The sequence below is a fragment of the Pholcus phalangioides genome, unplaced genomic scaffold (assembly GCF_987345545.1).
Source record: "Pholcus phalangioides strain wild (caught in Gottingen) unplaced genomic scaffold, Ppha-v1.0 ptg000015l_1, whole genome shotgun sequence".
NCBI lineage: Eukaryota > Metazoa > Arthropoda > Arachnida > Araneae > Pholcidae > Pholcus > Pholcus phalangioides.
The window spans coordinates 5,439,615-5,467,219 of NW_028301608.1; the positions used below are offsets into that span (position 1 = coordinate 5,439,615).

The window sequence follows — 27,605 nt, forward strand, 5'->3', positions numbered from 1 at the left end:
CCAAAAAATCATGGCTCCACATCCTGTAGCAGTACTTCTAATAGTTGACGGTGTGAATTAATTCTAATTAACTGATAGCGTGAAAAAATACAAAAAAAGATTAGAATTGTCCCGGGCCCCAGGGATAGACCCGCCCATGTCGGGCCATGCAAAAAGGGCTCTGCGACTCAAAAAAGGTTGAGAAACGCTTCTGTGTTCACTGAGCTTGTGTGTGTGTGTTAAGGATTTCCAAAAAATTTTGTTGCCATCTAGCGGCCAGTAGAGGAACTATTTACAACTTGGATCATTTACAGCCTTGACTCGATGTTTGAAGAGAAGCCAGAGCATCTCATTTACAGCCGCTAGAGAGCATTACCAAAGAAGCAATTTAATGAAAAGAGATTATAGATTATTATGATTTATAGAATTATGATGACAAAATTCCCTTATAAAAATAAATTTACAAGATTTAATAATTATACAAAGATTCAAAGCTGTTTGTTTATTTATTTCTCATACAAATTCTGTGATCCTCAAAAAGTAAAAATGACCAATCAAAAAGTACTTTTGAAATGAGTTTATCAAAATTTGATAAAGAAATTATTTTTGATTGGTTAACACAACCAAACATTGACGCGATTCGCTTTTTATTTTTTTTTAATTTTAAGTGATGGCAACATTATCGATTGTTTACATGATTCAGGGAATGTCATGTGCTTCTCGTTTCATTGAGCGTCATGGTGAGTTTGGGGAGCAACCGGAGCTTCGGAAACGTGAGTTATTTATTTTATTTATAACATTTGCCACTCATTAATGTATCGATCAAAAATTTCAATACAGTTTTTAACAACATTAAATTAGAATAATGTAAGCTATATATATCTAATGTTGGTATTTATGATGAAAGAAAGTAATAGTGATCTTGCGGAAATAATTATGGTGGTCATGAAAAATTAGTATTAAAGCTTGTACAAGTATTTTTTCTAATGTAATGATTATTATCTCTAAAAATTTGAGTTGTTGGTAACGTAAAATATTTTGTGTTTTATATGACATTCTCGATAACCATGTGTCAATGAGCATGTTTGTACTGCAGGCCCCCCCCCCCCCCAGAAGAGAAATTAAAGTGTAGTAATTGACACAGCACAGATGTATCAATTTAGTATGGGTGAGTTGCCCCCCCCCCTCCTAGTTCATATCCTGGGTACGCCCTTGTCAATGGTTCCAGCTCCCAAGAGGCGAATAGCATGGGAGCAAATTTGTCTGCTCCTTAAAATATATATGATGATCCAATGCACCTACATAAGTCTCTTTTATGACACGTCATCCTTGATCTACCTGCCTCCACACCATTTGCAGCTGAAGATGCCTGTCTTCACTCTATTCGAAGATGTAGACATCCGCCTCGGCTTCATGCGCAGCTGAAGATGTCTGCCTTTGCTCCATTTGCAGCTGAAAATGTCTGTCTTTGCTCCATTCGTAGCTGAAGATGTCTCCCTCCGCTTCATTCACAGCTATGGATCTGCTTTCACTCAGGCGCAGATGCTGAGTTAATAGGAACGATCGTCTTTCCTAAAAGCGAATAATATGTGAAAACTTATCTGTCCCGTAAAATACAGGACAATTCAATGAACTTACACAATTCGCCCGTCCCCATGCACATCCTCTTGAATCCATGTTTGCTCTATTCGTTTCATATTTACACAAAGTAATTTTTTACTTTTCCCCCCAACATATATAGGCTTTTGTCTTTGGCGCAGAGGGGCCATCAAACAGTATTGACATAGACGATTGCTCATTGCTGTCTAGTACACTAGTTACTGATAAAGAGCCTCGACACAAAACATATCCATTTGCGGGATGGATTGCAGTTATTGCAGAATTTGTTCTCATGGTGAGTTTTCATGGTGTTAATTTCTTAATAAAAAACGTTTTCTTGACACAGTGAAATAAATATATATAATAATAGTCAGCAGACAGAAGTTTATTGTTATAAAGAAGTTATCATTGTAGGCGGAGTGTAATTGGACCAGCGTATTGGACCTAAAGCGTGTATTGGGACCAGTGAGTGATATCATGGTATAGGCAATTATCATTCTTAAGGGTATTGTTGTATAGCATTTTAACTGTTACATGCAAAAACGCAGTTGTTCATGTGGCTAGTGCTGGGTTGGGTCTGTGCAATCGTTTCTCAGTATTCACAGCGGGTTGCGTTCCAGAGGTTACAGTGTTTTTCAAAAGTGGCCCAGTGGACTGGCCACGAATAAGCGACAGGCTCACCCGAGCCAACCAGCCAGCAACAGCAAAGAAGTGTCCCAGCATCTGGGCTGGCCACAAATAAGCGGCAGGCTCACCTGAGCCAACCAGCCAGTAACTGAGAATAAAGGGCCTAGCACCTGGGCTGGCCACGAAGAAGTGACGGGCTCACCTGAGCCAAGCAGCCAGCGACTTTCGTTCTTTCAAACTGAGCACAATTTGGTCTATTGCCATCTATGGGCGATTTACTACCTAGTGAGTTGTGCCGGAAGTGTAACTGTGGGTGTACCTAACAGTCTGTGTGCATATGTAGTGTTGTGTTTGCTTTTTCAGTGCTGCCATCTATATTTCAGAAGCAAAGTGAATGATGTATTGTGTTGTGATTGAATTACATTTGTACTATTTGTAGGTCTGTTGCTCTCTGTGGCGAGACTTTTTAAAGGGAGATCAGCTCGCATTCGCTCCTTGAAGTTGGGAACCACAGAAAACCAACTTCAGCCGACCACCACTGTGGCAACAGTGAGGTTCGAACCTGGGACCTCGGGACGCGAGTCTGTCACTATGACCACTCGACCACTACAGCGGCCAGCCAGCGACCAAGAAACAGGGCCTAGCACCTGGGCTGGCCACGACCAAGCGACAGGCTAATCTGAGCCAACCAGCCAGAGACGGCGAAGAAGAGGCCCAGCACCTGGGCTGGCCACACAGATCGACGAGCCCACCAGAGACATCTGGCCAATGCCTGGGCTGGCTACATAGACTTATCATTCTGAGGAAAGACTTTGGAAATTAAGCAGACAGAAAACACCAACCGCTCCCCGATACGGAAATCTGTCGTGTGGCGGAATGCTATGTAAATAAGAAAGCTGTGCCCCGTGGTGGCACATGTCGTGTCGGTGGCCACGAAGCATCACATTATTAACAACATGCTGTAAATATTCTCAAGATAAATAAAAGCACCCAGGGGATTTTTGGGATTGGGTCTCGGGGGTCTGGGTGGGGGGTGGGGGCAGCCCCCTTTGCCATCGCTTAGATTTGTGGGCCCGTCCCCGGGGCTGGCTGCCTAGGGCAAGGAGGCCACTGCCCCTTAAGGACACCCTAAAAGACCTGGCTTTGCGCTTGCAGCTAAAACTTAGACAGGGGGTCTGGTGCCGGGGGGGGGCACCTTCTGGTGTTTCACCGGCAGGCGCCTGGCCTTGCACCCAGCTCTCCCCACTACGACCCAACCCAGATGGGTAAAAGGCTTACATCCCGGAAGGGACAGAGCCTGGGTCGTGTTTGGTCTGACAGAGGGGTTACAGCGAATATGAAAATCCACAAACCACAAACTTTTTAGTTATCTTGTTTATATTGCTTTGTACTGCAGATGCAGAGGCGCATTTAAGGTTTTGCCGCCTGTGGGCAGGGCCTTAACTAGGCAGGTGCACCTGCACAGCGCCCACTTGGAAGGAGGCCTAAATTGGATTTTTTTCTGTAGCTTGGTATATTTAAATAAATAAACAATTATTAAATTCAAATTCTTGCACAGAGCACAGGAATGTTTAGCTACAGCCCTGCCTTTGGGCTACATGATTTTTTACCGCCCTTCTCCCATTGTAATATAATTTTCTTGACTACTCTTGCTTCGAATTCGCCACTCTGTGCTAACCCACTTGTCTCACCCACCCCCCCCCACACTCATTCAAGTTCACCCGTATCTCTAAAGTCGCTCTTTTAATCACTCTCATACCTGCACATGCTCTAGGTCACTCACTGACTTGGTCCTTCACTCTGTAGGTCACTTGTTTGTGTCACTTGTTAGTCGTTTATATGCTTGGTTGCACTCTAAAGCCCCGTTCACATGTGCAAGATTGGGGATCCCTTTGGTGATAATTACCGGCATGACAACTTTTTTTTCCCCCCTCTAGAGAAGAAAAAGGTGAGAGAGAAGCTCATCAAAAAAAGCCCATCTTTTATGGGGTGGATTGGAGGTCGACACCGACATTCTTTCCCATAATCCTTTGTGCCGCGAAAACTGCCATAAGCTCCTTCATCAACCATCTTGAATAAATCACTTCCGTTCAACCTACGTAACCAGTGACGACTTCCGGAAAGAAGAGGGGGGATTACCGGCATAAACTTAACATCATGTGAACGGTTTGCAGCGAAAATCCCTGGGATGTTTTATTGTACATGTGAACAGGGCTAAAGTCACTCTTTTGCTCACTCCCACCCTTGCAAGCTCTCTATGCCCCAAGACAACGGCTTTCCACTTCAGAGAGCCAGCTGAACATCTGCGAATACCTTGGCTTGAGTGCATCCTGAAGCGGGAAGATTCGAAAAGTAAAATACCTGAACTGGTCCGCTTTCTAGAGCAGCACCCTGAGGATATCAGAACTACAGTCCCGGAGTCAGAACCAGATAGAGAGCCACCTATGCCAGTTAGGAGATCCACTAGACTACGACGTCAACTACACCCAGACAGCGATCTCGTATATCTGTTTAGAGAAGAGGAGCCTGAGTAGTCGAGAATAGTTTGATCCATGCTGGCTTATCGAAAAGATGGATACAGGCAGCAATTACTGACGAATGTCTTTGGAGCAAATCAAACTACACAGTGCAGCGATTAGATCAACTAGATCAACTCAGCAGCAGATTGACAGCTTTCATTGATGTGATAGTTACTGATCCAATGAAAATCCCTGAAGAGAAGCAGATCAAATTTTATCAAGAACTATTCCCGATTATGACGATTATTATGTGATTTATAACCTGTGATTTACAATTGTGATTTATTTACATGAATCACCATTTTTAGATTACAAATTTTATACTTGTTTACTGGCGAGGTGTGTAATGGCACCTGCCCATGTATGTAATATATCTTTCTCAAGATCAATAAATGGTTAGGTTTCCCCGGAGGCACCCGAGTCCCCAGGGACAATGTGCTTATATCGCTGAGTGTGACAGAGCCTGGGTGTCTCTCGGTTCCTATCACTATCTCTAGGTCACTCACTGTTCTAGTCCCTCGCTGTCAGGACGAAGGCAAATTTATTGAGGTTATAAAAATTTCACTGCCCTTCTCCCATTCTACTAATTTTCCACTTATTCCTTAAATTTGCTGCCCTGGGCTATAGCCCGCTAAGCCCCTCTGTAAATATGCCACTGGGCAGAAGTCAAAGGGATGGGGGATGTCCAGTGATTCTATGGTATTTTCTAGAAGAATATCATCATGTCTGTTAGCCGTTCTTCATTTAAGTTAATTTGTTAGAGTATGGTAACAAGGCTTCCTCTATCAATTTTTCTGATGTCGTAGAAACAGCCATAAATGTTTACATAACATCTGATGAAGCAGCTCAATACTAGATCTTGAGTTATGAAGATATTTAAAGACAAGGTAGCTCAAGCTCACCTGCTGCCTGGGTGCGAAGCTGCCTGGGTGGGAGGTTGAAAGGGCTTCGCCTAAGAACACAATGTTTTAACCGTCCAAAGCAGCGCACCACCATTTACCCAACAAAATCGCTGACCATATGCCCCTCTTTAACGATATCTCGTTTTTTGGTGCAGAATTATTTCACTGTTCTTAATTACCTACACCTTATTAACACAAAAATACCTGCTCCAAGGTTATCAGGACCGGATTACGATGTTTGAACGTACTGTATAGTCAGGGTCAGGATTTTTGCAACCCTTCCAAAAAAAGTTTATATAGTCGATCTACAACTTACACGAACTTTGCGAGTTGTGAACAAAAATACTTTGCCAGTCATAGTGAACATTTGATTAGCCTTATCGGTAATTGATGAAAATTGTTCATGCAGTATGTGTGATGGAGTAAGAAATTAAAATGTTGAAGGGGAGAAATATGTTTAGAAAAAACTCGTTTTATTACACTGATTTTTCTGTTATTTAAGGATTGCGTTGTTACGTTGGATCAAATGTGATACGTAATGATCAAAAATTGCATTTTTAAATAATTATTTCCATTAATTCATTGTCTGAATCAGGGCTACATTCAAGAGGGAGTAAGCGGGTGTAGTGCCCTGAGCGTTGGACCAAAAGGGACTTAGAATTTACTCTCAAACTGCTTCTACATTACATGGGGGTGTCGAAATGCTAGCTTGCCCTGGCTGACAAAGGTTCTAGTTTCAGCCCTGACCTGAATCATAGAAAAGTGATGTTTTTTTGTATACAAATATTTTTAAAATGTGAATCTTAAAATTCATATAAAATGTTTTAAATAATTATTTTCCATGTAGATAACTTTCTTGGAACAATGTACGAAAATTAAACCCTGTTTTTATCATTAGGGACATCAGTACCAATTTGCTGTGTCCCTGGTATAGGTGGTCGAATATTATATGTAATATGTGAAAGTAGATCAACTTTGCCTAAGAATATTAAGAAGCCACAATCAAATAAGGCAAATATATGAAAAATTATGGTTGGCACCTGTGAAAATTTAATGCGTTTTAAGTAATTATAGATTTTTGTCAACATATTTGTATAAATCACATGCAATTGATTTTCAATCCACTGCTTGTGTTAACTGCATTTAACATGCATAAAGAAGAGCATCTGTGAGATTCCGTGTTCGGCAAACACAAATATCCACATAAAAGTTAAACAAAAGAAAATTTTTGGGTGATTGCAACACTCTTTCTTTAATGGCTCAAGAATTTATATCTGAAGGTAATTACAGAGCTCATCGAAATCCTCTAATCGATGATGTAATACATCATCATCATCAACAACCATTTTCAATCCACTGCTGGATGAAGGTCGCCTCTAAATTTTTTCATTGCTGTCTGATGCTTTAGCCATACAGTTGACTCCTGCCACTTTCCTGATCTTGTTAATCCATCTTGCGTGGGGATGCCTTCTCGGACGTTTAACACCACTGAGTTACCAATCTAGAATACTTGTCCATCTGTTGTTCTGTCTTCTTGCAATATGTCCAGCCCATTTCCATATCAAACATTTAATTCTTTCCATGATATCATATACCTTTGTGTGGTTCCTTATCCAAGTGATTCGTTTTCTGTCTCTCCTTGTGATTCCTAGCATACATCTTTCCATGAATTGTGTGCTGGTAGCACAAACTGGTTAAAAACTTTTCTTTTCAGGCATAATGGTGTGTGACTCTTCAGAATTATGCAGTTTTGCTAAAAGTGCTCCATCCAATCCTGGTCCTTCTGTTTATTTCCTTAATGATTCCATTGTCCATGGTATAATTTCTTGTCCCAGGTATACATAGCTTTCTACTACTTCTATCCCTGTGTTGTTGAGCGAGATTGTCCGTTTCAACACAAAGGGGTTGAACATAACTTTAGTCTTTTGCAGATTCGTTTTCAAGCCCACCTGAATACTTGCCTTCTCCAATTCATGTATCATTACTTCTTCTAAAACAGTGGTAAAGAGTTTTGCTGAGATAGTATTGTCTGACTCCTTTTTCAAGTTTAATCTTTGCTTTTCCTTCATCCAAATGAATCATTGCAGTTATTTTGTCATATTTTCTTGATGATATTGATGTAAGTCTTCTCTACCCCAGTTACATCTACAGCTTTAACAACAGCAGATGTGAAGACAGAGTCAAACGCTTTCTCAAAATCAATGAAGGCCACGCACAATCGTAATTCACATTCTTTATGTGTCTCTGTAAGTTCCCTGATTGTTTGGATGTGATCCATTGTACTGAATCCACTTCAAAATTCTGCCTGTTCTTTTGGTTGAGCTTCATCCAATTTGGATTCAAGCCTATATGTCAGCACTTTGGTGAAGATTTTATAAATTACTGATAGGAGACTGGTCGATAGTTCTTGATATCCTCTTTTTCACCCTGCTTTTGTAAAGAAGAACCATCATTGTGTTATTCCTAACTCATTGTGTTCTCCTAAAGTCATTCTTCCGCTTTTTCTAGGATTAGTTTGTCCTGGACTGGAGTATGCTGCAAGGTTTTGGAGACCATACCTACAGAGGGACATAGAATTGGTTGAAGTTCATCTATAAAGGTGTAGTGAGGGAGCACCAATTTTGTTTGCCATAGAGGACTTTGCTTAAACTTGCCAACATCTGAGTTTGTGACTGAAAAATTCTCCAAAACTTTGTGCCCCCCCCCCCATAACCAATGTGTACTGTTCATTTATTTTATGATTATTGTGAACTGAAACGAATCAATATCATAGTAGTGTACGTTTGAAAATTTTTTTTTATTTGCAGAATATCATGCTCGTTTTGATATTTTTGAGGTTTTCATGTTTCCTGTTGTGTATGGTGCATGTTGCGATGTGGTGCGTATTCTTTGTGACATACTGCATCAGACATCGCTGTAGTGGCATCATGAAACGTTACGGTTATTTGGAGCTCTACAGAAAAACACGGGGTCTCATAAAAGTGCCTTTTATTGTTTCCTCTTTTGGTGAGTACATGTTCCTGTGTTCTCCTGTTATAGATTTATAGGCCTACAGGTCCTGTAAGTTCTAATGCAACCTTTATCTCATCAACCGTATAGGAATGGTTTCAGTTTAAAAAATGATCAAAATATATGTGTTAAAAAAATCACCCTGTACCAGTTTTAAGAGTGAAAATATAAAAAAAAAATTAAATTTTTGTATGGGTGATATTTGCTGAAATATTTAAATTCAAAAATCGTTGGGAGAAAAAAACAGCAAATTTCCCTTATTTATGCTTTTTTTCCCCAACTTTTCTTCCCTTTTAAAATTCTAGTATCTCAGCGAGTATTTCACTTAGAAACGTTGCTTTTTTTTTTGTTCCTCTCAGAACAGACAGGGTAACAACTTTTTAATTGGTTTTTTTAGAACTGTTTCCATATAAAAATTTGATTTGCTATTTTGTGGCACATTGTATTTCCACTCTTAAAACTGATACAGGGTGATTTTTGGACACATTTTGAGCATTTTTTAAACTGGAACTCTGTGACAAACCTCTATGACAAACGATTGAGAGAAAAACCACATTAGAACTTACAGGACACACTGTATATTCATTTACATTTAATATTTCTATCCAAATTGATTCCATGTTTTCTGTTTGAATAACTTTGAACAACTTTTTATGTGATATCAAAATCTCCATAATTCATATTAGCTTTTTTTCTCCTCAAAACCTGTTGTTTGTTTTGGTCATGTTGTGTTTTTTTTATCTTATTCACATTATGTTGTTTGCTGATGTGACTTGTGAAAATTGTAGCACACACTGCATCATAGAAATGGTTATAGCCCGTATGTCCTGGAGCAGGGCCCCCTAGGCTGGGATCTTTCATGGGGCCCTCTCCCAGTCAGACTTTTTGTGGGCTCTTCTATAGGTAATTTATAGTGTAAAAAAGGAAAAAAATGATGGGAATTGTCTCTAGCTTCAGATATATAGTCCTGTCAGCCTTGGTTTTGTGAGGGCCATGGAGGTGGTTGATATAGTGATTGTTATATATTCTTAAATTTAGAAAAGTTCAAGAATACTTTTTATTTAGGTGAATAGAACTTGTACCAAATTTTATTTGGATCATCAAATTCAAACTTTGTAAAAAATAAGTGGTGTGCATTGTACAAAGTTTGTTCAAAAAGTATCTTACCATAATTTTTCATGTGCACACCAATGAAGTTAGGGAAGTGTGGTTTGTGTGTGTGTGGGGTGCATGTATGAAGGCAATCCTGGTATGTGTGCTTGGACTTTTTCCCGCCCACAGAAGCTGCCAGACAGCAGATGAGTTTAAGTGAGCGCTGTCGCATTTGATAAAATGGCAGAAAAACTAACAGTGCTACTGCATTAATTATGATAGCACTGCCAAGAACCTCTTAGTAGCACTCCATGGTGATGGTTGTGTGGTGTGAGTGCATACTTTAACATGAGTGGCTAACCTTTTTCAAAGTGGTGCCACAATCAACATTATTTTCAGTGCATATGCCAATCTACAAATTTTAACATGCAGACCATACATCCCATTTTTACGAGATATGAGGATTCTCTCCATACCTGCAAAATATTTTTCAGCTGTTCTCTTATTTTCATAATCAGTCTCTCTTCTGAATTGAAATTGTTTTTAGTCATAAATTTGATTATTTATACAAATGCAAAAATATAATTATACAAATGCAATCAGTGGAGATTGCATTTGTATGTTTTTCAGAAAAAATTTCACCTAACGTTTAATTTTACCATGTTGGGCATAGACACTGGATCTGAGAACTCGGGTGCTTGCTTCTTCCCCCCCCCCAAGAATTCATGGATATACAATGTAGTTGTATCATACAATGAATGTTTTCCACGTGGGATGATCCTGAATCTTGTTGCACATGGGATGTCCAGCAACTATGCCCATAGATGAAAAACCAAACACAAATGCATTGAATAGAAAGTCATCGCATGAGTATTATTTTAAAAGTTATTTATTTAGTTAATTATTATTCAGTTAATTATTTTAAATACCATACTAAAGTTTAATAAAAGTTCTTGATAAAACTTTTATAGTGTAATCCCAGCTTAAAAAAAGGATTGTTTGGAAGTTGGAGAGAATTTCTTTTTAATTGAAAAATGCAATAGAAAATTTCTTTAATTTTTGAAAAACATTTGTGTGCCACTCTTGATACCATGGCCTGCCACTTGTTGGCCACCCCCTGCTTTAACATGTCCCGTGAGATATCTGAATGTTTATTCTGCTCGATTGTTGGGAGCTTTGGCATGAACTTTGCTGAGATTCTCGTGAAGCCAAAATCGTTAGTCAAAATGGAATGAACAGATCTAATGCTGATACTCACCTCGTCTGCAGGTTATCTGATCATTATTTGAGCATCTTCACTTGTCCTCATGATCTCATTTCTGAACGTTGAGGGCCTACCAGAACAAGTTTCACCGAGATGTGGTCATCTTTTAAGTGGTTGTACCACTCCTTTATCTGTATGGTGCTCGTTGTTTCATCTCTGGAGGCCTGTTGAATCTTAGATTGTTTCCACTCGGGAATCAATAAGTTTCACACAATTTAATGCAAAAATAAAAAATGGTGCAACACACACTTACTCATTCATCGGCGGTCTGCCAGCGACTGGTAGCTTCTGCAGGCAGAAAAAGGTTGAAAAACAAAATGCAATGATCCTAATTGCGTGTTAAGTTGATCCTGCACATGCATGCCTCCATAGCATTGGTTTATGCTCAAAAAAGTATGATTGGATACTTTTTGAACAAACCTGCATAAATATCAAATCAAACTTCCTCCTTGAGAAATGATTTAAACTCAAATTATTCTTCCACAAACGTCTCCTTCATGCTAGCCACAATTTCAGAGGAAGAGCACAAAAGGTTTTATTTTATATTATTGTATTTTTAGTTTCACATTGAAGGCTCGAGTATTTTCTGAATGATACAAAGAAGCGGGATCTTCACTTCGAAATCCCTGCTTATATTAACACACAACAAGAAAGGTTGACAGGTTTTCATGAGCGTGTGCTATGAATGTCATTGCCATAGACGAGATAGTGCCTTAGTGAATGGGCCAAGTCAAACAAAGAACTTCATCATTGCAGGACTTCATCAGTATGCACATACAATATTTTTTTAATTTATTCTTTCATTGGAAATTATAAAAGGACCCCAAAAACATGCAGGGAAACTGAACTCCTTAAGACAAGGTCGTCTTAATGAGTTCAGGGGAAATTAGTGGGAGTAAAGGTTGTGCATGACCGTGCATCTTATATTTTATGGGACAGAACCATCATTTTCTGCATCATTTCTAGCTCTTGAAGAGGAGATGATACTCAACAATGGGTCAAAACCAAAGTATCCAAATCAATCCAGCTGCTAGCAAATTTATAATAGTGACTTTGCGAGCTATGGTTGAAGTCAATCCAGATACAAAGAATTGTTGATTCAATGCCTTGACCCATGAGATTCATGATCAAAGCAAAAGATGGCCATAGTACTATATATTCTTATGGTATCAGTCATTTTTCCTGATACTTTAGAAAGCCATGCCCACATAATTCTGAGAAATGGCCTGTTTTTGTACGTAGTATGTTATGATTGGAGGATTCTGGAATCAGGGGCATGCGCAAAATCAACCTTTAGAGGAGGCACAAAAGGCTTGGGGAGGGGGGCATAAAAATTTTCTTCCAGAGAAATTTTGAGTTACCACCCTTCAAAAGTATCTAAATTTACAGGAAGTGTTTGATGTAGCATATAAAGGATATTTTCTTTCAATATTTTAATTTTTTCCCCTAATTTTTGATTGGTGTGGGTCTCCTGTGCCCCCTCTGCATATGCATGTGTCTAAGATCACGTACATAACCAGGGAGGATGCGAAATATTTATGCAATATTATGCAGTTAAAAATAAAAGAAATCATTAAATTATGGAAAATTTGCATTCTAACAATTGATTGAAAAAATTCACTAAAAGAGTGTTATTTATTATTTTGTCATTAATTATTTAAATTTCATTCTCGATTTTTGCTCGAACTTTACTCATAAATTGCCTAATAATTTTGTTTCCAGGGAACACAGCGATTCTTGTGTCCTTCTCGATGGTGGCATCATTTTGTTCTATCCACGCAGCTGCTTTAGCTTGTCCTAAAAACAGTGTCATGCATTGTAGATATTATGTCATGATAATATATTGTTTGGAGTATCTAGTCCATTTGGCTGTGTTAATTCATTATATAGGTAAATATGTATACATTCGTGTGCATATGTTCTTTATTTCTATTGGCTTTTCTTTATATTTTTCTGTACCTGCTGGCATTTATAATGAAAATTTTTATAGATAAAAAAACTAATGTGCACAATGTTTTAAAACTCTTTTATGTATATTTTACACATCAAAATACAGTGAAAATACTATATAACAGTAATAATCCCTGGTTCCAATGTACTTTTCATAGTGTTAATATATTAACACTATGAAAAGTGCATTGGAACCCCACATAGTGTTAATTATTAACACTATCACAAAAATGAGAAACTTTGCCTGGTTTTAATTTATACAAAAATTGCCACGTTTTTAAGACAAATAAATTCAATTGGTCGAATGGTCGACGCGTTCGCCTTTGTATTTGCTGCTGTAACGTTCTTGATCGTTACCTGTAAACATTGAGGGGATGACAACAATGGAATAGACAAAGTTTAGATAGAACTATAACATTTATTCAATTATATTGTTAAACCATTAATCAGCGTAATCACAATTATCACAGGCCTTTTATATGTTAAACTATTAATCAACATTTTATCACAAGCTTTTCTCTCATTGTCACAATGAAACAAAAATATGAATCTATCTCACCGCCGTGTCCAGGTTTTCACGTGTTATCACATCGTCCGGTAGATACTCTCAGGTGTCTGCCACACAGCCAAAGATTCGTCTGCACCAGCTTCAGACGATTTTGGTGTAAATACACACGTTGAGATGAAAGCTCAGCCACTACACATGGAACTGGAGATGAAAGTCCACGGGTGGCCAGTCTGGCCACTAACCGATCACTGGATCACGACGACGTTGAAACCTTACGTGCGATGAGACGGGATAAGTGCCAAGGCACACTTCTACTATTGTAACTTCATTGTATTTATGAGATGATCTAGCTCACACCATAACAGGGCGTGACGCCTTGCTGATTAAATCGTTAAGTCGGTCATAAGTCGTAGGTAAGGAAGTCGAGAGGAAGAAGAAGAGGGTCAGCACATCTCTAGCTGGCTTTTATATAGCAGCATTCCCACAATGCCTCACTGAAGAACCAATCACAACATTGAAGGTGCGGTATTAGCTTATATCTGATTTACATAATTTCATGAGAAAAGGAAATATTGTAAACATTATAATATTGAATCTGGCAACCAAACATAACAAATTGGCGGCCGATCGGCGGACACACGATCCTACCGGTCGATCCCGGAGACAAAATATATAAACAATGACTAGAATAAAGGACGATTTCCACGGGGCCCAATTAGTAACGTTACACTGCGTTCGAGTAGTCTTTGGATGCGAAATACAAAGGCGAACTCTTCGGATGACCAGACGTAAACATCACCCCTCCTGGAGGGTTGGTAAAAAAACCCAAAAAACCGGGTTTTTTTGGTTTAAACCGTTTTTTTTGTTTTATATAGTATTAACATTAAAAACAATGAAATTTCTGAAAAATCCTTCAAACTTCTAACAATTAACTAAAATAAAATGTTTATTAATGTAATTAACACTATTCCCACGCTAATTAATCGATAAATATTTATTACATTTGAACAAAAACCAACTTTTGCAATTTAATTATTTTTTGCTTAACTCAATGGATTACTGTGTTTTTGAAAATTCTTTTAATGTTATTATTAATCATATAATATATAAATGTTTTTCTCCAGTTACTTTCAGTATACTTAATTAGGAAGCTATTTTGCAAAAAAGTAATAAAAATTAGGTGAATATAATGTATTTAATGAAGCATAAATAATGCAGATTAATTAGCAATGATTTACGATATACAGGGGGATTATAACTAAGATTCTGATTTCAAAACACTGTAAAAAAAGAACAATTGTCAGAATGACTGGAAAATTGACATGAATATTCCTGAAAAAATTCAATTTTATTTGATAAAGGGGAAAAAATACTTAAAAATGTAAAATTAATGACATCATTCAACATGTGGGAAATTTGCTCGCAGAATGGAAACAATAGCCAGTCATGGCAGAATACCTTAATTATAGCATTTCCTGATTTCATAATTCATGGAAACATCACAAAAAACGAAGTAATTGAACAAATAACTACAACTTACTTAAGAAATGTTAAATGTGTTGTCCACTGCGTGTTCTGGCTATGAGGTTGAAAGCACAAAATTTCTTGTTCAACAACAGAATCGGAGCATGCCATGGTCATAATGTGGATGTGCTTGCAATTCAGCTTTATTAAACTAAACCAAACGTGGCCTTCCCCCCCGTTAATATTCCTGAGGAACTTCTAACATATAGGGAATGTGCTGGAGATTGCAATTCACCAAAGTTTGCAATCTGACCACTGTTTATAACATTTTGAGGTACCCCCCACAGCCAGAAGTTGCAAGGGTTAAGGTGCATCCTGTCAAAATGGGTCTTCAGCAGCTGCTTTGCTGGTATTGCAATGTGCATCTTGATAGAAGTTCTATCCACAGACTGATGCTGTGGAAGTGCCGAAATGATGTGGTTGCACAAAATAGATTATACTGCTGGCCAAGTACAGCATCATCTACTTGCACATTTTGCACTTTTTTCTTTTGCGAAAGAAACTTCCATTGCTTCAGGAGTATCCATGCAAATTTTCAAGTCATTCTGATCAGTACTTAAATTATAATCACCCTGTATATAGCTGATTATTGTTCATAAATCTGTTACTACTATACAGTAGAACCTTGATTAACTGGGCTTAACAGTGTGTGTGTGTGAAAGTATAAAAAAACAATTATTGAATGTTAAGACTGGGAGATATACAGTAGGAGATGTGCAACTTCTTATGGGAAAGAAAATGAAAATGTATGCGAGGTAATGTAACTACTAGTACACTAGTCTTTGTCCTTTAAGGACAGCTGGTGTCTTTATTGGATTATAGGACCACCTGCCCCTAGCATGATAATGTCACTACTGTAGCTGCTTCTTTGTGAAGGGAAAAAGAAACCCTGTGAGATAATACACCACTACATTAAGATGTGTGATGCAATCCTTATTTCATGAATGTTGTAAGAATGAGAAATTTTGGCTTTCATGTATAACTTTAAATGACTAAGATACTTCATATGAAATATATATATATATATATATATATATATATATTCTGGCCACTTTAAAGAGACTTTTTGAAAAAAACCACTTATAAAATCTTATGTCATTTAAAGATATACCATCAGAATGTACCCCAAGGATATAAAATGTGGTAAAAATGAAACATTTTGGCTAATAATGAACCAATATGATATTTTTCAAGGAAAAAAATGATATTTAGGTAACTTTTATTTGATTTTTTGAAAAAAACCACTTGGTTAAAACCAAGGTTTAAACCAACGTGGTTTAAACCAAACAACCCTGCCCCTCCACGACTGATTCGTGTGAATTCTGACCACGAGGTCCTGGTGAACGTGGCAATTTTTGTATAAATATTAACACTATCAATAATGTTAATATGTATTAATACTATGAAAGTGCAAAGCAGTTGTGTGGGCATTGTGCTGGACTGTCATTGTGAGAATCCAGGTTCGAAACCCTGTTGATGGCGCTTTGGTGGTCAGCTGAAGTTTTTTTTGTGGTTTTTCAACTTCTAGCTGCAAATGCGAGCTGGTCTTCCATTTAATAAAGTCTCTCCACCCAGAGCAGGCAGACCAACAACACAATGCTTTCATAATGAACAATTCAAGCACTTACCATCTTCACTTAAAAATATGGAAGACAGATGCCAGCACCAGTAGAACACCAAACAAGCACAATTCTGACAACATAAATACGTTAGGACCATACATACATTCAGAACACACATCATTTCCTGTACCAATGCATTAGAAATTCCAATGTGTACAAGGTGCATGTGTACGGCTAAGTAATAATTTAACATATTCCATCTACACTCATGTCCATAAATTGAGGATAATGCCAGCTCCGGCAAATAAAGGTTCAGAAACAAAACAAACGTTACTTATTCATAAAGCCCATTTATTAAACAAAAACGATGGTGTATGTATGTACCATTCGTAAAAAATGTGATTTTTGCTCCCTGGAGCAATTGTGAGAAATATCTCCTTTAAAAAAATTACTATTACATGGTTGGTATGATGGTTAATACATTGTATGTCTCCCATGCGATGAAATACAGTCCGTACAACGCGTAGGCATGCTGAGTATCAAATTATCGATCTGATCTTGGGGAAGATCACTCCACTCAGCAAGCAATGCTCTCCGAAGTTCCGGTACACATGTAGGAGGTGGTTGATGGGCTGCAACTCGTCGGCCAAGCATGTCCCACACATGCTCTATCGGATTCAAGTCAGGTGAGAATGCTGGCCATTCCATACGGGTTATATCCTCAGATTCAAGGCATTCGTTTACGATGTTTGCTCGGTGAGGACGGCCGTTGTCATCCATAAACATAAATTCTGCGCCCATGGCACCCCTAAACAAACGTACATGTTGTTCCAGAATGATGTCCCGATAAATTTGGGCTTTCATGGTTCCGGTTTGAACATGAAGATCTGTTCTGGAACCCAGTATAATTCCACCCCAAACGAGCAATGCTGCACCACCGTAACGGTGTCGTTCAATGATGTTGTCTTGGTGGTAACGGGTACCTGGCGTTCTTCATATGAAAGTCCGACGTGAATCAGACTGCAAGCTAAACCTGGACTCGTCGGAAAACATCACACAAGCCCACTGTGACGATGTCCACATTCGATGTCCACATGCCCAAAGAGATGATACTTTGGGCAATTCCAAGTTCCTCGGATACTTCCATCTGAGTACGGCCACATTCCAGGCGGCCGATAATTCTACCACGTAAAAAATCATCCACATGCGTCCTCTGTGTCATAACTATTCGCTTATGGCACTGAGCGCCTTACAGAACTCTTGTGAATAATTTTACTTCTTTGCCACCATTCCTTATATACCCCCTTTTACACTCTCGTCATTGTGACGTACTATCGGCATCATCTGGTGGGTTCCTGAAATTTGCATATCATTCTTGCAAATGTGTGTGATAATTCTACAGGTGAAATTTTTACTTTAGATTTCGATTTCCGTGTGATTCTGAATTATCCTTAATTTATGGACATGAGTGTATAATGATATGTCCTTAATATCACTATATATGTTTCTTCGTTCCCTAGAGCAGTGGTTCTCAAACTTTGGAAGCCCACAGCCTGGTTGATTTATTTTTGCGACTGGAAGGCTTGGTGATACACACGACTAATGGGAAATAAATGGGTAAAAATGAAAGTTTTGAGTTTTGAAAAACTCAAATTGAGTTTTTCCGGGGCGTGAACCATCACGCCCCGGTTTGACTAATGTCAAAGCCAGGCAGTTGAGAAACACTGCCCTAGAGTATCATATGATTTTCACTGTAAAATGATTGGTATTTAGCAATGTGCCAACAATTTAAATGATTGATAACCAATGTATAAAAGCAAAAGTTGCTACTTTTGAAAGGAAAAAAAAATCATGCTTATATTATATATGAAAATTAAGCTTTATATTCAAATTTTCAAATAATTCATCTCTGTTCGCTGTCAATTACAGCAATATTGGGTGAATTTCAACGAAAGAAACCTCTTCCTGATGTACAGCAAGATGACCTCCTAATCAGTTGTATTCATTCCCAGACACCGACCAGCGAGATCGGTTACAGGTATATTTGCTGCTTCCAATTTAATTATGCTTTGATTTTCTGATCACATTTAGATGCAAATTATCAACGTGAAGTTATAATTTATGTAATATAAAAATGCATGTCATACTGGTTTTTTTTAACACAGTATTTTTAACGTGGGGGGGGGGGATATTTTTTGACAGTCTTTATTCTTTTAGAGCAGTTCTTAACATTTTGTGCTCCACAAACACTTTTTGAAAGCCGCAGACCCCTTAGAAAATCATATTTGGCATATGACAATGTAAAAAAAGATTGTTTTCTTATCCAAGCTCATGCCCTCCCCCGTCAGAATTTCTCTGAGGATCCCTGGTTAAGAACCCCTGTTTTTTTTAGAGGTAGTTATTAACTTTTTTTCATATAAAAATATACACATAATAAGAGAAAAATCGTTCATTAATACTCTTTTGTTCATTCATAAACTGAACATAATTGGCCATTGCCTTGCCTATTGACCATCTATTCACTGTAGTAGCGTCCTAATGACTCTGTACCAGGCATCTTCAACCTATTGCTCGCAAGCATCATGTTGCTTGCTCCCTGGCACACCTAGAGTGCTCAATGATTGTGTTAGATTTCGTGCTCGCGAGCACTTGATCAACGTCCCAATTAAATACCTTGTTCAAATTGCATTCAAAGATTAAAATTATCCTGATTTTTCATTTGCACGTATGGTTAAACTCACTGTAGGGGTGCTCTTCTCTTGATGATGGGTGTAGACAGTACTCACGTCTAGAAAAGGTTGAAGACCTTCACTCTGTACTCTACAAATGAGATTTTTTTTTAGTGCATTCAAAGTGTTTGGCACATTTCTTGTTCGGTTTTATAAAATGCAAATTTAATTTTTCATTCATTATTATAGACTCCTTTACATAGACTGGCGAGATATTTCAGCCCAGAGTAGGTGGAAGAAATACATGGTCCTTAACTATACAATATGAACTTAACTAATGCACTAATACAGAAATATACAATATCCACCAGTGTTTCTCAACCTTTCTGAAAACAAGGTTCAGTAAAATGCCTGAAACAATTTGACAGAGTACTTGTGATTCCATATTACAGGATGTTCCTGTAATTTTCTTTGTTCAGATTTTTTTATACATTTGTTGTGTTTTTTCAATAATGCTTATTTGAATTTGTAATATTTACTTAAGTCGTGAACACACACAGTGTTTTCATAATATTTCATAATATAAATTATATCATGGTAACTATGACAAAATATTGATCTTGCATATTTGTCAGGTTTAATGTTTTGTCCTTTTTTTTCTAAATTTTAATTATGATTGTATTTTACAAATTATTATTTAAAGATTCCACAGTTTATCAAATTTTATTTTTCTCATTCAAATATGGTCATCAGATCATTTGAATATTTTTTTCCGTGAAATACATTCTTGTTTACTGCGATTTGTAACAGTCCTTTATTTCCACAACCTTCAGGAATTTTAGCAGTAATTAGCGAATTGTATTCAAAGCAAAATGCAATTTTTGGCAAAATTTGGTGATATCCGTATTTAGGATCACAATTTCCTGCATTCTTCTCAATGATGTATTGTAAACCCAAGTATGAAGGTACAATTTTATTTGAACCCATATAGATATTACTAATATCAGTGGCAAGGGGTGAATAATTTTATCAAGTCTGTGTGGGGGACCACCCTTTGCCCTCATTGCAGACTACAATGAGAAACGCTACAGTTCAGACATGCTGATATACAGAATTTTGACTATACAAAAAGAATATAAAAGTATTCTTGTTGTTTTTTAAGATAAGATTTGATATTGTTGCTTTGTCCACAGCATTTTTCTCCTATCTTTTATCAGAGGAATTTTGAGATTTTCAAGAAAAGAGGGATTGTATGATCTTAAAAACTTTTCCTCTGGGTGGTTGATGCTGAAAAGCTTATTTTTCTTAATGTTTAATGTGGTTCTGTCTATATATCAGTACAATTATAGCTTCCAATTTTTTCTTTTTCTCAGCTACCTCATTGAGCATTTTGCCTGTTGTGGCCTTGCATTTGTATTTTCTGTTACCATATTCTCCCACACATTAGCCAGCATGCCGAGAAACATTCAGGGAGAACAACCTGGGATTTCTGAGGATTCCTATATTTACCGGCATGTTGGGAAATTTGTCACAGATTGCAGAAATTTCTTAAATATCTGTAGTCTAAGGATTGGTTGAATTGAACACTTCTCTGTTCTCTGTATTTTGGGATTCTTTGTGTTTTACAAACTATTCTCAAATGGTTCTGTCTTCATGTGTGCTTTTGCTAATACAAATCACGGTTTATTGCAAATGTGAGATGCTAATAGTATTCGTTCTCATAGATTAGATGAGCTGAATGTAAAAATTAATAAGCGAGCATAAAATGACCGTTGGTGTGACAAAAATGATCAAATAACACAAAAGCAACACCATATTTCCTAAATCTCTGAATATGCAAAAAAAAAGTGCAAAAAACACGGTATTAATATTTTATATAAGGCTGGTGATAATTAGGTTTATGCAATAAGTAAATGCTCAATTTTCATTATTGTTGTCAAGTTCTTCAACAAAACATGTTTGCTACAGTGAAAACTGTTGTTTTATTATGATTCGTTTGTTCAATATTGATTGATAACAGTCCTCTGGATGTGTCATGCGATTTTTCTTAAACCTCACTGTTCCCGGCATGCTAGGAATGGACTAGATTATAACACCTAAAAAAGCTGGTGTCCCCTGATTTTCATAGCATGTTGGCTAATTTGGTATATTGATGTGATTGTGAAGAAGCAAGATACTTTGTATTCAAATTTCAGTTTGAAATCTTTCCTGTTAAAATAATACTAAACACACACACACACACATATATATAAACAGTAAAACCTCAATAAGTCGTCACCTCATGTTATCGAAAAATTATGACGACTAAAGCGGAGTGACAATTTATCCGATGTGTCATGAGTTTCAATATGCAATATTGTCAAAATCGTGTAAATTTAAAGTAATGTAACATTTATTAAAATTACAATATTAAGCAAATTTATAGATTTCAAAAGAAACAATTTAGAATTTTTACCTTTTTAGAGCTCTTATTACTTAACTTATTGTGTTAAAATATACTCTCTGGTACACTTTGATTTATACTAGTAATTTTTAATTTAGACTAATCAGAGCAACTGTTAGAATAGTTAGCTTTTCTTCACAACAGGACTATTGCTCAATAATTTTACATGTACAATTAAATTTAATTCTAGAGTTTTAATTCATCAGTAGTTCATGATACAGCTGCAAGGTAATCCTAGTAAAATTTATCAAGGTAATCTTAAACACAGGATCCACTTTTGACATGAGGGGGCACTGGGTAGGGAAAAGAACACATTAGAAGACCAACTTTTTAAAAAAATGTCTGGTTTTTCAACGAAGATATTCTGTTTAAATTTGTTCTAATTGATATTTTTTGTTTACATTTTCCCTAAATTAGTGGGGCCCATGCAGAAATCAGTTGTAGCTCGAACAGTCCCCCCCCCCCCCTAACGTTTCAAAAACTTTAGTCGGCAAATGGACTTGTGATGACTTATTAGGGTGACGACTTAACGAGATTTTACTGTAACTATTTGTGATTCTGATAAAGTTGTGCACATGTATTGACTGGTTTTTCTTTTCTTCATTTCATTTCCCAGGGAGGAAGATTTCAAAGAGGAGGTTTTGGAAAAGCAAGCGGATATGATTCGTTACCTGAGACAGCATAACATCTATCTTGGTAGAAAAATTGTTAAGCTCACTGCGGAACTGGAAAGTTTTAAAACAGGCGACAGAACATGATATTTTCTTTTCTTTATTTGTCCAGTAGGGCATTAAATGCATTAAACAAATATTCTACATTCATTTTGCTTTAAGAAAAGTTAAAAGTATTGTCTTTTACTTATTTCTCATTCGGTTGTTCCTGTTGTCTTCATATTTTTGTTTTTAGCTATTAAATTTCTGCTCAGTGCTGGCGCTGTTGCGAGCGTTTTTCTTTTAAGACTGTTTTTAAATCCCTTCATATGTTTTCTGCGTGAGTGAGCTAGGTTGTTATGTTTTCCCCCGTGTTTGTTCTTTTCAACTCTAAAAGTTTTTGATAGCTACTCGCTTCTTGTTGCTGTGTGTTTGAAATTCTAGCAATAAATGTATTTTCTTGATTTTTTTTATTCACATCGCAGTATTGATTATTAATTGTTTCTTAGCATTTGGGAGTTTCCTTGAATATTATTAATTTTGTATTGTAACCTGTTTTTTGCTTTAGAGTATTTTTATGTCCCATCAAAACTAACAACTGATGTTCCTTTAAAATAGACAGGTATAGTTCAAAGAGTCAACTACCTTTTAGCTGTGGTGTGCTAACCCTATATTATGATGTTGTTCCACATGCTGACATAATTATATACAAATTTTGGTGCAAATGTAATGTAGTACTGAAATTGTTTAGGTTGTAATTTTGGGGTTATATAAGGTATTATAAGTCTTTACTTTACTTTAATTCAATCCGAGTGCCATTAAAATTATGTGCACCTTGCTCGGTGCATGTTTAGTAGGTTGTAGACCCATGTTATATATTTCATTGTGCCTACTTTTAGAAGCATGTCAGTAAATTTAATAACAACTTTGATGAAATAAAATTGAAAATTTGGCCAAAGCTGGTCTTTGTGTCATGGAGGATTCCCACCTCGCTCAAGGGTGCTATTTTTAATGGGCACTAATACTGCATTACTTGACACTGAGGAAAGGTCCTTTATGGAAGATGCCAAATTTTTAGTTCTCCCAAGAGAGCAGCCATGAGGTTGGCTTTTAATTAGATTAAAACTTAACGTTAACTTAAAATCTTAGCAGCATGATTTATATGATTTAATACAGGATTAAACTTCTGTATACTAGTTTTGATATACTAGACAACAAAATACAAATGTTTCTATATACTAGATGGAGGAAACAACAATTTTTTCTAGCAATTCTCAAAAATGCTGTTTGCTGAACGAAGAAAATGAAATTTTCTGTGAATCAATTAATTTTGATGTATGTTGATTTTTAGTAGGCCTATGTAGTAAATTTTATACTCAAATTAATAGGATTTTTTTAATTTTATGAAATATGTTATAGCTTCATGAAATACAAAAAGTTATTGGTATATGAGTAGCTGTAAAAAAGAAGAAATAAATCTGTGAAACAATAAATTTTTGAAAATTGTTATTTATGGATTCCATGGCCAATTCAATAATGATTAAATTGCTTTCTTTAATTGGATGTTATCGAAAGTTAACTAGTCGGATGTAAGTAAATTCAATAGAACCCTTCATCAGGGGATTCGACCTAAACCATACTTGATTTGTGATTTTATCATGTTTCTACAATAATTCTTAGTGTATAAATCACTATTAGGGTACTATAAGATATAATTTCCCAATTTTTTTTGTCAAATTCTTAAATTTCATAATGAACTAAACAGATTTAATACATTGCTAATGGTTTTGATCTCACTTGATGAACCAGATTTTCTCTTAAATGATCAATTTCGTCTCATTATGCTGATTAAGAGAGGTTCACCTGTATCAATATTTTTTACTAATAAAATTAGTAGGTGAAATATACATGCATAAACAGAAATAATTCATTACTAGAGCTCGTATTATATGCTCTAAAATTCCTAAAATGTGCAAAGAAATGTATCCCTTAAAAAGTTGTTAAAAGTTCCAAATGTATGTTGAAACTGAGAAAATAGGCGTTAAAATTAAAATACTGCTCAAAAGAGGGAAACATATTTTTAATGCATATATTTTCTATTTCTGAGTGCATATTCATTTACGAAACAAATTCTCATGCAAGTAGCTTCATGTTTTTTATATGGAAATTTCTAGTTAGTAGTAGCTGCTCACTAATGAGAAGAAAATTTTGCTCTGAAGAGAAATTAAGTATGTATAATAAAAGAACAGAAATAACGTTAAAAGTAGTCAACTTTTCACCTGAGGTTTAACATTTCATTTAAAAAAAACTTGTGACAAGCCAATAAAGCATACAACTTTCAGCAGTGGCCCACTATTGCAAAACGTTGCTGAGAGTTGACTCTTCATACTTCAGCTCATCACAATCACCAAACTATTATTTAAAATATCGGATTTCCCATACTTACAGAAATATAATCCTACTTTATAATTAATTATATATATTTTTTTAATTTTGATAACCATCAGAATTATGCCAGTTCTTAAATTTGCTAAAATGTGAACTTTCCTGGGAAAATAAGGATGAGTTGGTCACCCTAGAGAGAGTGCTGGTAACCACTGCTCACTATTTATTATTCATTACTTTCTTCCTACAATTGGTTTGTTTTCAAGTAAAAAAAAAAAAAAGACCTAAAATAATTGATCTTTTCTAATTCTTTTTTTTTTCAAAGAAAAATTTAAGCAAAAAAATTGTTCGGAAATTTTAATATTAGTTCTATTTAACGAGAATGAAATAAAATAATATTGAACCCGACCTCTAGGTCCAGGTTTGAGCAACGAATACCACTTAAAGGTTACAAACATCTTCAATAAGTCAGTGAATCAATCTGAATATTATTTATCTTTTACAGAAGGAAGATACGGACACTATCGTACAGATTATTGTTCATGCGCGATAAAAGAAAAAAGGCGATGTTGTGCGCACATTACAGGCAATATTCATTTGAAAATTGCCAAAAAGTGGTTGATCTTTCGTAAAAATTCAAAAGTATCCACTTACTTTGAAAATTCTTCAATTGAAAAGTCGTAAATCAAAAGGGCCCAAGTGCCTTTTTTTTATATTTCGAGTTAGTGTGGGTTGGTTCAATATGATCTATAAGCCAATACCAGTAACAATCAAAAGAGTCTGTGAAAATCTAAAAAAAAATAAAGTTCCTACACAGCGCTCATGACATGGGAGAGAGTCTATCTCCAACGTGTGTTTTCATATAAACTTTATCAATTTCCTAGGAATGAAACTTTTGGCACATAAACCCTTTTGATTTTCGTCTTCAATTATGTGTATTAATACTAAAATAGGCCAAAGTCCAGGTACGCATAGTGAAAAAGCGAAGTTTTTAAGTCAAGAATTTAATTTCGAGGGACCACGAGTGTGTCCACGATACGTGTCGAGTTTATTTTTTCCTTATTATAAAAGCTACGGGAAAGGAGGGTGCCAAATTTGATATTGACTCTGGCCACACTGATTAAGAATCACAGCTCGATCACCATGATTACGTTCGTCGTAATTTCATATATGAAATATATTATTGCACCATCGATTGATCCCACTGCGCATCATTCGAGAATCACCGTTCTAATGGCGTTCCGGAACAGCGTTTTTTTGGGGGTTCCGCATGATCAAACGCCACGGAATCTTTGAAAATCGTGGAACCCGGGGGAGCTTTCAAAGAAAAAAACTTTCTTGTTGCTAATACTCGCAAAGCTATTCTTTATTTACAATTTTAACGAGAAAGTGTCTAAAACAAATCAGTCCACTCTTGGAATGACTGAACAACTTAAAAACAGTAACACAACACTTTTTTTTTCACGCTGAATTTTCGAAGCAGAATTTGGTGAATGTCATTTTCCATTTCATCAGGAAATTAAGTTTTAAAAACGATGTATTTTTTGGAAATTTTTTATCCACTAGAGTGAAGATTCTTCTTTCTCTCAAATGCAGTATTCGCATTTGTCTGTACATGTCTCATACTTTACGAAACAACAAGTCATCTTAATGTATGAGTCCCACCAAGGCACGTCGCCTTCATTTGCATATGGGCTTCCACGATAAGATCTGGCACAATGATTTATGGCAATAAATGTGTAAATTACGAGGTGGTGCCTAAGCCCTCTTTTATATATAAGGGGCTATAAGGCGGCAGTAGAGACACATTTTCTTTGGATAAATAATCAAAAAATGTATTGAGTTTCATTTAACAGTATTATGAAAATAATGAGACTGACAAAATTTGTGTAGCTCACAGGCTACAAAACTAAATCCGCTTCCGAGGGGACCTCAGGCTAAGCGCTAATCGGAGGGTCCTAAAATTATGTGGCCCTTTGCCAATTAGAGAATTTTCTCGTGGAAAAATGAAGCATTTTTTGCCCACGCGGAGCCTGTTATTTATCATAGTACTGGATCCTTTTTCGTGCAGTGCCTCTATGCACCCACCGGTGAACCCTTGTAAGACGGTCCTGGAGTAGTTCATTAGAGAAAATCAGGTAATCACTTCCTTCTTCGATTCAGAAACAAAATGGGTGAAAGGTTGAATATGTACTCAATGCCTGATAATAAATGCCCTCCGTTGAAAAGCACCGTTTATAAAACTGTATACATATAAAAGGTTCTTTTTTGGTTTGAAATTTTTTTTTCACATTATTGGTGTGGCGCCATTGTTTCCCTCTACAGTAATATGTATAGAATATACAGGGTGTCCTGTAAGTGCTAGCACGGCTTTTATTTCATCAATCGTCTGTCGCGTCATAGAGGTATGGTTCCAATTTAAAAAATGCGCAACAGGCGTTCAAAAATTACCCTGTACCAGTTTTGACAGTGAAAATACAGTGTGCAACAAAATAAATAATCAAAATTTTTATACGGTCCCCCTGTGCCCCCAACTTCTGGATACAGGGCTAGTATCTCCTGATGCCAACAAAAACGGAATTCCAGATGCCAACAAAAACGGAATTCCAAGTTTCTAAGTGCAGTGTTCACTACACATATTAAGCATTACACAGAAACAAACTTCACATCCGGTTCACTGCACGCACACGCGCATTCCATTATGTACCAATTCGTTAGAATTAGAAGTTCCGCAGAGGAGAATGTGAACGAGGTGCATGCTTGGTTTGGTAGTAATAGTAGGTACCCTAGGGAATGGACCAGACCAGGGCCGCATCTAGAGGGGAAGCAGGCGGGATGACCAGCAGCAGACACGGGCACTGGGCCAGAAGGGGGCACCGAGTTCATCTGCTTCCTCTACATGCAAGGAGCGCCAAAATTCCGG

General features: G+C 36.7%; 1 protein-coding gene across 1 annotated transcript; it reads left to right on the plus strand.

Annotated features, from left to right (window-relative positions):
- Positions 1–664: 664 nt before the first annotated feature.
- Positions 665–23,790, plus strand: LOC149075317 (transmembrane protein 192). The gene is made up of 6 exons (XM_089242670.1): positions 665–752; positions 1,721–1,873; positions 8,434–8,632; positions 12,714–12,881; positions 18,465–18,573; positions 22,264–23,790. Exons 1-6 carry the CDS (start codon positions 717–719, stop codon positions 22,403–22,405), a joined length of 807 nt encoding a protein of 268 aa, XP_089098796.1. The 5' UTR covers positions 665–716; the 3' UTR covers positions 22,406–23,790.
- The last annotated feature ends 3,815 nt before the right edge of the window (positions 23,791–27,605 follow it).